The sequence below is a fragment of the Pygoscelis adeliae genome, unplaced genomic scaffold, assembly GCF_000699105.1.
Source record: "Pygoscelis adeliae isolate BGI_AS28 unplaced genomic scaffold, ASM69910v1 Scaffold129, whole genome shotgun sequence".
Classification (NCBI taxonomy): Eukaryota; Metazoa; Chordata; class Aves; order Sphenisciformes; family Spheniscidae; genus Pygoscelis; species Pygoscelis adeliae.
The window spans coordinates 724,149-735,728 of record NW_008825431.1 but is presented as its reverse complement, the minus strand read 5'-3'; the positions used below and the strand labels follow the sequence as shown (position 1 = coordinate 735,728).

The 11,580-nt window shown below is 48.5% G+C and overlaps 1 protein-coding gene across 2 annotated transcripts in view; it reads right to left on the bottom strand.

Annotated features, from left to right (window-relative positions):
* Nucleotides 1–257: 257 nt before the first annotated feature.
* TUBAL3 (tubulin, alpha-like 3) overlaps nt 258–11,580 on the bottom strand; it is an 11,780-nt gene continuing 457 nt past the window's right edge. Inside the window, exons 1-4 of one of the 2 annotated variants that reach the window (XM_009331010.1) lie at nt 6,901–6,955; nt 3,907–4,150; nt 2,428–2,576; nt 258–1,687 (exon numbers count right to left, since the gene is read on the bottom strand). In XM_009331010.1, coding sequence (XP_009329285.1) covers nt 707–1,687; nt 2,428–2,576; nt 3,907–4,150; nt 6,901–6,903 — 1,377 coding nt within the window. In that variant the 5' untranslated portion in view covers nt 6,904–6,955 and the 3' untranslated portion in view covers nt 258–706. Of the gene's footprint in view, nt 1,688–2,427; nt 2,577–3,906; nt 4,151–6,900; nt 6,956–11,580 lie in introns of those variants that run through there. The other variant, XM_009331011.1, reaches the window with a different exon arrangement.

Below are 11,580 nucleotides of genomic sequence, written 5' to 3'. Positions count from 1 at the left end.
TGGGGATTCCCTGCTTGCTCCCAGACGCGCTTCCTTTAGGCTGTTCTTGGAGGTGAGAAGAGCAGCATCCAGCTCCGGACAGACAAGTCCCTGCAAGATATAGGTCATTTCCCTCACAGCAATAATTATGGTTGATGATCCTCACGGATGGCCTACCCAGAGCACACCCTTATCAGCATTTGTTATTCTCCCCAAGACAACATCCATGCAGTTGGGACCTCCCCACACAAACACCCTGATTAAATCTAAAGAACTCGGAGCAAAAAAAAAAATCTTTATTCAAATACAAAAAGACAGTTGCATAGAAGTGTACAGGTACATTTCTAATTAAAAGGTGCTTTTACAGTAAAAGCCAGAGCAAGAATTTGCCATTTCAGCCAAAGCAGGCAGCTTGCAACATTCCCCTGGACTAGGAACCAGGATCCTCTGCCCAGACAGGATGTGTCCCCAACACTAAGCTAGGCACCTATTCAGCTTCACTCATTGATAAACAGCAGTGTGATAAAGCTCGAGACACCCATACTACAGAAGTGCACTATGAGCACGTAGACTATGCAAGCAGAAAAGGTATAATACGTCAAACAGTAGCGTTGAGGTTCAGGACAATCCTTTGGCACCTCCAGGCACTCAGGACCAGTTTAGCCTGATGACAGAGGGTTTGCATTTCATCTGAGGTTTGACTTCATTAAGAACAGACTGCAGTTTGTTAATACTCATCCTCATCAGCCTCATCTTCTCCATCTGCCGAGTCCCTTCCAACCTCCTCATAATCCTTCTCCAAGGCAGCCAGGTCCTCCCTGGCCTCCGAGAACTCCCCCTCCTCCATGCCCTCCCCCACGTACCAGTGCACAAAGGCTCGCTTGGCATACATCAGGTCAAACTTGTGGTCCAGGCGGGCCCACGCCTCCGCGATGGCCGTGGTGTTGCTCAGCATGCAGACAGCCCGCTGCACCTTGGCCAGGTCTCCCCCGGGCACCACCGTGGGAGGCTGGTAGTTGATACCCACCTTGAAGCCCGTGGGGCACCAGTCCACAAACTGGATCGACCGGCGCGTTTTGATGGCTGCGATGGCCGCGTTCACATCCTTGGGCACCACGTCACCCCGGTACAGCAGGCAGCATGCCATGTACTTGCCACGGCGCGGGTCACATTTCACCATCTGGTTGGAGAACTCAAAGCAAGCATTGGTGATCTCTGGCACCGACAGCTGCTCGTGGTAGGCTTTCTCTGCCGAGATGATGGGCGCGTAGGTCGTGAGCGGGAAGTGTATCCGAGGGTAGGGCACCAGGTTGGTCTGGAATTCAATCAGGTCAACATTCAAGGCACCGTTAAATCTCAAGGAGGCAGTGACGGAGGAGACGATCTGCCCAATCAGCCTGTTGAGGTTGGTGTAGGTGGGACGCTCGATGTCCAGGTTGCGGTTGCAGATGTCATAGATGGCCTCGTTGTCCACCATGAAGGAGCAGTCCGAGTGCTCCAGGGTGGTGTGGGTGGTGAGGATGGAGTTGTAGGGCTCCACCACTGCTGTGGAGACCTGCGGGGCTGGGTACACAGAGAACTCCAGCTTGGACTTCTTGCTGTACTCCACGGAGAGCCGCTCCATGAGGAGGGAGGTGAACCCGGAGCCCGTGCCTCCCCCAAAGCTGTGGAAGACCAGGAACCCTTGGAGGCCACTGCACTGGTCAGCCTGCAGCAGAATAATGTATATTTACCTCTCTTTGTTAAGGACTGGAATAACTATCCCAAATAATACAGGCAATAAATTCTGCTTAGAACACTTACTAGCCAGAGTGCACCTAACCCCCAGTGTGGATTCAGTCAGTATATCGCCCCACTGAGCATCTTAAGTATGTCTTAATCGACTGCGGTATTTCCATGGAGATACCGTAGGTAGCTCCGCATGGTCAGATGGAAACTCTTGACAAATTGCTCCATTATCAGCTCAATGCATACCTCAGCATCTGAGAGGGGATGGGAGGTAGCGTGTGGGTCCTAGACCCTTAGGAGACATCTCAAAAACATTTCACTGACAGGCATCCAAGTACATTGTTACAATCCTGCTTCATTCCTATCAAATGTGGAGTTTGGTCTTTGCAGCCTGGTTACCAATTGTCCATTTAGAATTAATATCCACAATTGCACAACCAGGGTGTGGCTTCCCTGTGGTCAAAAGTCCTTCTCTTCTGTCTCTTACATCTAGTGTTGTGTCACTTCATTCATGTACAATACGCAATGACAGTTGCTTTTAAGGCAGATATAAAGGTTCAGATGGCCCCTTGCTTTACTGAGCCCCAAACCTAATCACAGCAGCAGCAGCCCTTGAGCTCACATAAAGGGGTTTTTCTTCTAAGACTTTTACCCCAAACCCAAAGTTTAATTGTATTGTCCATGGTGTGTTATTTTAAGGGAAAGACTGTCTTCTCTTACCATTTTACGAATTCTGCTGAGGACAGTGTCTATAATCTCCTTTCCGATGGTGTAGTGGCCACGAGCATAGTTGTTGGCAGCATCTTCCTTGCCACTGATGAGCTGCTCTGGGTGGAAGAGCGCGTGGTAGGTCCCAGTCCTGATCTCATCTACACAAGGAGGAACACTCATGGAGAGCAGCACACAGTTACAGGTTCCGGACATTAGTGTGACAGAGTAAAACACATAGCAAATCTACCAGGAGCCCATGTGAGATGACAGTCATGGCATGGTTAGTTCAGACTGGGAATAATGGAAGGGGTAAGAATAACCCTGTCCAGGCTAATTCGTCAAGGTCCTACTATACCTTCTCCATCTTTGCCCAGCAGCCACCTTGAGATCCTAATGTAATTTAGCTTAAAGAGTTAGGACGCTGCCTATGTTTCCAATATTATCGCAGGATTATTGTTACCATATGCAGCTTGTGTTTCTGCTTGTTGCAAAGCATCTTGAGGCGGCTGGAAGCACTGCCTCCATTCTCTGCTCTACAGCACATTGAAGAGGAGATGGAGTGCCTCCAGTGTTGACATTTCTGCTAGATGTATCCGGCCCAGCTTCAGGCACCTTATGAAGACAAGCATTAGGAGCAGTTTTTCTAGGCTCCATGCAGACAATGAGGTTGGAGACACCTCCAGAGGGTATTTAAACCCACTCAGTCTCAATATTGGATACATTTCATATTCTACTGGCTCACTCACTATGTTCCCAATTTAGTGCCTTGATAAGGTGCCTAAAAATTAAGTGAAACCAAAACAAAAGTCTACATTCCTTCCATTAGAAGAAATAATGAGTCATATATCCTAGATGGTAAGATAGGAGCAAACGCCCAGGAGAAGCCTAGAAGGCAGAAGCAGGTAGATGGATGCAGGTGGTTGGGAGTCATTTCCACCAGTTCCTTGAGCATAAAAAGAATTCGTTTTCTAGGAATGTACTCTAAATCAAAGTGCCATGATTGAGTCAAACACCCAGAGATCACTAAGGGAGCTGGGGCTGGACGGGGAAGTAGAAAGCTTGCAGTAGCAAGACACCCAGTTTCCATAGAACCATGAAATGTATAGCACCCATCTGCCCAAAGATGCTTCACAGGTAGCATTAAAACCAGATGTGCCACATCAGGTCATAGGATGGTGTAATTCAGTTCAGAGCCACTGAGGTTAATAAACCCATGCCGCTTTACATCTGCTGAGGATCCTGCTCAAGACAGCAGGTCTCTTAAAGGAGCGGTAAACTAAAGACAAGTCAGTGTAGTAGAGCAATGGGTTTGTCACTCCAGGTCCATTTGGAAATGCAAACTTTGTCTCCTTCGAATGGCTGGAGACATTTTACTAGAGCGGAGGTGTGCGAGCTGCTGGGTAATATGGATGGCAACAAGAGCCCCAAGTAAGAAGGGTCAGGAGTCACAGTTAAAGATGCCACAACACCCAACTGCCCCACTATTACCGATGACAGTGGGCTCCAAGTCTATGAACACTGCCCGGGGCACGTGCTTCCCAGATGCTGTCTCACAGAAGAAGGTCTCGAAAGAAGAATCCACTTGTTCAGACTTCGGCTCCACAGGTTTCACCTGCTTGGGGCCAGGGATGGTCCCGTCTGCCTGGATCCCATGCTCAAGGCAGTACAGCTCCCAGCAGGCATTGCCCATCTGCACGCCAGCCTGGCCGATGTGGATGGAAATGCATTCCCTCTGGAAGGGGAAATGACTTGTTAAGGCGATTTTTAGACATCCTGCAACTTAGCACTAGCCCCCGCGGTTCTTGTTTGAGCCATTTGCTACTGCTGATGACTAGGGAAACAGGCGGCTTCCGCCCACGGCTGGGAGTTGGAGCGAGGATCAAACCGTGATCTGCAGGGCAGCTGGACACAGCCTAGCTGCACACGTAGCATCCCTAGGAAGGGCTCTCCCAGCGCAGAGGAGGAGGAAGGAAGGAGGTGATGGGCTCCGTGCTGAGGCAGGAAGCAGCTGAGCAGCGCTGGCTCCTCAATCAGTGCTCAACCAGCCCTGCCATGGAGTAGAGCAGCTGTCAATCCCCTGGGTCCCAGAGCAATGGGGCATCAGGGACAACAGCTCCAGGCTCCCTGAGCTAAAAAAAGCTCTGCACCAAGCAGGGAGAAGCCAAGCTTGGGAAACCCACAGCCAAACTGGGAGTCACAGCAAGGAAACGAGGCTGGAAGAATTCAGCAGTTGCCCACGGCCAGAACAAGGGCAAGCTGACACCCGGGGAGAGGCTCGGAGTCCTGATTTAACCAGGTCACCCTCCAGGAGCCTCTAACCACCTCCAGGGCAGTATTGGAGGTACTAGCATCTTCTGGAGACTCTCTGGGGACTTTTGATGGTTGCGTGCTTCCCTAGGTAATTGGCATCTGTGGTGTTTCTATCACCCCAAGATCAAAGCACTGCTGCAGTGATGATAGAGGCTCATGTCCCAGCTCCCAAGCAGAGACTCCCAATTACTGCCATGCATGGCACGGGGCAGTGCTGCTTCCCAAGGGATCACCATGAAAGGGAGCTGGTGATCCCACGTGGGGATGGCAAGCAGTGCAGCTGATCCCATTACTTGTAGCATTGATGGGCAGCTTTGTTCAGGTCTCACCTCATTTCACACCACCACCCAGTCCTACCCCAAGCTGGGAGTCTCCCCAGATAAGCCCAGCTCCCCTGCTCCAAGTAGCCCACCTTGAGCAGAGCATGACAAATGCCACTGACAGCCCAGTTGTCTCAGGGCTGAGAGGACACTCTGTGCGTACACACCCCTGGGCATGACTATCCTGCCAGAAGGACTCTGTCCCTTGAAAGTCACTACCCTCTAAGTAATGCTAGACACCAACCATTTGTGGCAGTAGCCATCAGGAGAGGACGCAATGCAACTTCTCCCTTCTTAGTCTCCAAGCATGGATGTGCCAAGACATTTCTCAGTCCTCAAGCAACTCCAGTGGCCACCACATGTCCAGGTCATCCACCATAAAGCTAGACACTTAACTGGATTAATGCTCCTGGTACCGCAGAGGGACACCAACCCCTTTACCCACAGCTGGCTAAACACCGCTTAATCCTGGTCTGGGCCGAGACCACCGGTTCTGCTTGGGTGTGGAGGCTGTGTTTAAGTCCTCCCTCTCCGAGTTGATATTTGCACTATGTGGGAAATGCTGACTGCCATTTGCCCATCCCTCTCAGCAAGATGGTTGCAATAGCTCCTCACCACAGTTTGCAAGGGTCAGTGCCACAGCCGTTTTCACCAGCACTAGCTGGGACAGCTGCTCCGCTCACTATCCTCTCCCAGCTCCCTAGTCCCAGCACCTGCTTCAAGGGAGCACTGGTATTTTCAGCCCAAAGCACAGGGAACAGGAACAAAAAAAAAGGGGGCCTGCTTGGAAGGAGGAAAGTGCAGTTTTTTCCTGCAGGTTCCCCCCCCCTTCCAATATGCCAGAAGGTTTTTTTTTTTTTTTTGAGATCCCAGCTCTCCAACATTTGCATCAAGATGAATTGCATTTTACAGACTCTGGCTATAGGCTGCCTATTGTTGTCCAGCTGATTTTCCCATTGGAAATGCCATGTAAATGTTTAACTGTTTTATAGCCAAGACAGACTCTAGTAGTCAGCAGATAAAAGGAAAAGTTCAAAAGCTGACTCGCTAGGAGTTACTTTGAAGTTTTCTTCCATTTGCAACATGCAAAGGGACACCATCAGATTTTCCAACAAGTTAGCCTTTTGCATTCACAATAAGGTGACAGTTGTGTTATTCTTTACAGAGTTTCAGCTAGATCAGCCAGCACTGTTCAGGGTTGCAGTTTTTTTAGTAACCAGATCAATCCACTTCAGTTTCACAGCTGCAAACTCTTTAGATTAAAGATTCAGTTAAAAAGCTAGAAGGAAGGGGGACTTTATTAATTTCATATCTAATCCCAAGGGTTTGTAGCAGACAAAGGCAACATGGCAGCTCACTCCTAAGGAAAAAAACCCTAAAGGTCTCTGCAAGTTGCACTAGTTCCCTGTGGCAGTGCAAGAGTTGAAGTGTTAAGCTTTGGGAAAAGGGCCAGCAGTGTCAAAATTTAAACTTTAGTCTATCACATAGTTGTGTCTATCACATAGATATGCTGGTCCCCCCAGAAAAGTAAAACCCAACTTGCATTAAAGAGACAGAAACTTTGCAACTCTACAGACCCCACCTCAGGAGCTGCAAACTCAGAGTGAAAAGCAGCAAGAGGCCACCTAAATAGCTCTTCTCCAACCAAGTCCCTCACTTTTCCCTTATAAGGAGCAAACATTGAATCAATAAACCATAAGGTAATCAGCAATTAAACAAAGCTGTTCGGAATTAACATCCCCAGGAGAAAGGAGAGAAAAAGAGCAAGTAAGCTGTTCAGCTCAGTACACTTGGAAAATACACAATCTATATTTTAAGCTTAGACTAATACAAATACAAGGCATGCTCTTACCATGATGAGACTGGAAGCTTGCTAAGATCTAAGCAAAACAGCTGCTGCCCCTGCCTCTCCCTGCAACTTTATAGCTCAGGAAGGCTTGACTCCACCTGAATATAAAGAAGCTTTCTGCTAGCTTAAAGGAACAGAGCTCCTTTTCCTTTGCATCCCTAGAAATAGCAAGGGATAAAATGATCTATTAGTGTCTAGCCAGTGCAATTTCTGTGATTAAACAGCCTTGGGTACAGTGCAATGTGAGCTTTTTTCGTAATTTTTTTCAAAGAGCCTTAACTGGGGGAAAGAAAAAAAAAGTAGATGCCAAAGTTTGGGTTTGGCTAAAAAGAAGGAAACTCTGGGGAAGTTTGAATGCCCCCATATGATTCACTTTATGCAGCAGAAACAATCTTCCCCTTATCATTATTCAAGGCACTGCCACTGATGTGCTGTATCTTGTCTATTTTTAGACATAATCCTGCAATTTTTGGTCTTTGTTCCGTATGCTCAATGACCTTCATGGGAATCTGCTGACTTTTGCACCTCTGGGACACGCGGGTGTAGGCTCAGACCCTCCGTTTGCCTTACCTGCTGGTCAATAAGGGTTCATTTTGCCCTCCTGCCGAGAGCTGACACAAGGACTCTGAGGCAGTTTTGGCCCCAACCTGCAAATGGGTAGGTACATCTTCAAGACTGCTCTGGATCTGCCCCTAAGTCTCAGTAGTGCCTGTGTGGTTACTAGCAGCAGGTAGACAAGAGTGGTTAGTGGTAGTTTGTTTACTAATTCCCTTATTTACCTCTTCATTCTCCCATGAAAAGGTTCCCAAACCTTCTTTGGTTCAGCCATGGCTGCAACGGATTGACAGCTCTGTCACACTGTATCGACATGAGTGCAGCCAGGCAGTCAAGGACAGGGAGTTTCTCCTCTGTTCAGCATTTGTGAGACCCTCTCTGCTTACTGGGTCCAGTTTGAGCTGACCAGTACAAGACAGACATTGGTATACTGGAGCAAGTCCAGCGTAGACCGCCGAGGTGGTCAGATTTGGAGTACAGGACATAGGCAGACAGGGTAAGTGGGCTTGTTCATCCCCAAGAAGGGGAGACCTTTCAACTCACCATGAAGGTGGTCAGCCATCAGAGCAGGAACCTAAAGATGGGGGAATTTTCATCCTTGAATGTATTCAAAACTCACCTGCGCAAGTTCTCAAGTGACCTGTTCTAAGTTGACCCCAAGGTATTTTTAGGAGGCGAAATTAACCCTCTCGCCAAGGACCTGTATGCGCCAACCTGATTGTAAGAACATCCCTGGCCATAGGGTAAATTTCTTTAAAGAAGCTTTTTTTACCTTTGCATTGTCAGCACCGCATATGGGCTCAGCTGAGCCTGGAGGGTGGCAGGTCACCCCCCAGCTCTGCTGAGGCATGGGGACAAGACTGCAGCCTTGATGGACAAAGAGATGAGCTGACCTGCAAAAGGAAGGCATCTACGGAAGAGCTCTCCTCCACTGGCAGGTTCAGCCCAACCTCTGCCTCTGAGGGCAGATGGGAGCATTATCCTGTTCCTGCTTGGGGCTATGCCGTGGATTTAAGGAATTCGAGCCAAGCAGGTTGAGCACATGGCTATGCCTGTTTTGGAAGTGGCAGAATTCAGCCGTAATTGGGTCAGGCAGGGTTCTTTTGTTAGACAGAGCATCACGCAAACACTGCTGTCAGCATCCTGGCCTCCAAACCTCTGCTGGGATTAAAGGTGGCCTCTGAGTATAGAGAAGCTATTCATTTCTGACCAAAACCAAGAGTCTCCCAAATGTGTGCACCAAGTCTGCCAGTCAGACAAGATCTTCTCTTTCCAAGAGGCATCTGTTCCTCAATGAGAAAAGAGAAAATGAGGAACTCGGGCAGTTTAGAGCATGAAGCATTTATTCACTGAGTGATGTGCTTTGGTAAACCCCAAGACAAAAAATTTTGGGGCTGATTTCTGTCTTTCTTGGGAGATGGAAAGCAAAAGAGAGAAGTGCTAGTCTGGTGGTGACAGCGAAAACCTGCCCGTGATCTCAGCTCCAAGACATATTTAGAATGGCATCAACGAGAAGGACAGAGATTACCCCCCTCAGAGGACCCGTTGCGGCAGCTCCCAGCCTTTTTATAGCCAGACCTCACAGCTGCTGCCTCCTTTTTCTCACTCCCGCGTCCTAAATACCGCTTCCTCCCTCTCCCTGGTCTTCCTATTGCCGTCCCCACCATGTGGTCTGGCACCAGCTGCTGTTCGCCTCTACGGAGCAAATCCTTACCCATGAGGATGTGGGTGGTGTCCCAAAACATGCTGGATGAGTGTCCTGAGACGGAGGGGAGAACTGATCTGTGGCCACACTCTGGGTGAGCACTTGACTTACCAGGCTGCTGAGGAACAGAGAAGGTACTGCTTTTTGCTGTGCTACTTTGGAGAACGGCGCTTAAATGTCACCTTTTATGCCTGTCACTTGCTTTTGTTAGAGGAGCCCCCAAGGAATCAAAAGGTTTTGTCCCTGGGAAGACAAAATATTTAATTCAATAGTAATTTATTTAATTCAGTATTAGTTTTTGGTGCTGCTGAAGCAGGAAAAAGTGGGGAAAAAATTTCACTTTGCTTCAGGCTGAGCCAAATGTGGGATATTTTCGGTATTTTTTGGTTTGTTGGCTGAACTGAAAAAATAGCGATTCATGTAGTTCCAAAATCCGCCATTTCAGAAATAACTTGCTCCCATGTTTAATTGTTCACCTAGTTAAATTTGCTCCTGGTTTCACATGTGAATTTCCCTAGCATCAGCTTCCAGCCACTGGCTCTCATTATGCCTTTTTCTGGGGAGTAAAAGCTGCCAACTTTCCACGCCCTCATCCCCCCGAAGGCAGTTGTTGTCTTTTCAAGTGAATTCAGCACTGGCCGAATATGCAGAACAACAGTCCTAGAGATCTCCATCCTCCACTTTAGCCTGAACTGCCAGCTCCCGTTCCCCAGCAGGTCTCCGTCTGCCTCCATTGTCTTCCAGAGGCATAAAGCCACTAACATCATTAATGGGAACTCCCCAGCGACCTGGGCAAACCTGGGCTCATCCCACTTAACAAAAGAATCCACTAACAAGCCTCTGACAGGGGAGGAACTTGCCCTGTGCCAGCAGTTCCCAAAGCTTAGCCGGCAGGGAGCATGTATCTCACAAGGCCATTGCGACCCTCAGGAGCTTTGGTGGCCATCACATGGTGGCCCTGCAAATTTTGCTATGTGGCCTTCAGCCTCACGTCTGATGAGCAAATGAGGACCCTCCCAAGGGGCACCCACTTATTGATGGGCCAGCAACTCCTCTGGACACCCCCGCTTCTCCTTGTAGGGAGGCCTCAGGCCACTGTTACCCTAATTTAGGTTTGCCAGGGCTGACTTTGAAGCGCTGCTCCTGATAGCGGTTGTCCTTTATCTATCACGCAGTGAGGCCCCAACCTCAGCTCAGGCATCTGTTACTGATAACCGGAGATGATTTATCCAAGCATTAGCCTGCATATCTCTAGCATTTCACTCTGTGGGTTTCTGTCCATGCACGGTTTGTTTTTATACTGCTCCTTCTCTGGCCTTGGCGTCAGCCCTTTCTGCTTCGTGCACGTGAAGGATGCAAGCAGGGACAACTCCACTTGTTTTGCTTATGTGGTTTCCTACCCCTCCCTCCACTGTACAGATTTTGCTTCAGCCAAACTCCATCTGCAAACACGTCCTTGCAGTGTGAGACAGTGGAGCAATTTGGATGCAGGGGGATCCATTCAGATACACTCACAAAAAAAGAATTAAACTTGCCACAAAAGTAAATTACTAATACAGTGCTGTCAAAAGAAGCATTCGGCATCAGTAGGAACTTTTGACATTCTCTACTGTAAGGCAAAAAGTTACAGCAAAAAGTGATTAAAACTAAAAACCTTCATTTTAAGGCTATCAGGATGGGATGTTTTGACAATCCAACTTCTCCCCCACTCCCCTCGTTTTTCTTTCCAAATAAAACTCTGGCAGACCCATCCCGTTCTGCTAGACGGCTCGATTGGAGTGGAACTGCATATTTCAGCAGAACACAGTTCCAGCAGAATTCCCCCAACCAGCTCTGCCTCAAAGCTATTCCCGTAACCGAGGGTGGAGAATGCACCATCTCTTTATTTGTGTCTGCACAGCTGTGCTTCTCCTCTGCGTTCCCCAAAGCAGATAGGAACCAGCTGTGGGGTACGGGCTTCTTTGCGGCGGGATTAGGCTGTAGCAATAGCGAGTGCACAAGGATATATTTTTATTTATTCCCCAGTTGCAAAGGGTTATTTCTACTCTTCTCCCTTTAATTGCCTTAGGAGTAATGAGTTAAATGCTTTAAGGAAAAGCTTTCCTCTAAAGTAACTTGAAGAAAGGTGGGTTTATATTCTTTAATGAGTTTCAGGGTGGCTGTAAGTTGTCAGGCAAAGGTCTGCCTCCCGGTGCCCTGTTCCCAACCGTGGCCACAAGCAGCTGCTTGGAGAATCGTAAGGGGCCAGGAAAATGTATATAACATATCCCCTGAAGTCTCTCCTCTGATTTTTATTCAGCTCAGTGACTTTCCAAACTGCATGTGGTTTCTACATACTCAATAAGCCTCAATGCATTTCCCTGCCATCAGTTTGTCTCGTGCCCTTGAACGTTGTCCAACGTTAGCATCAGCTCACGGGCACT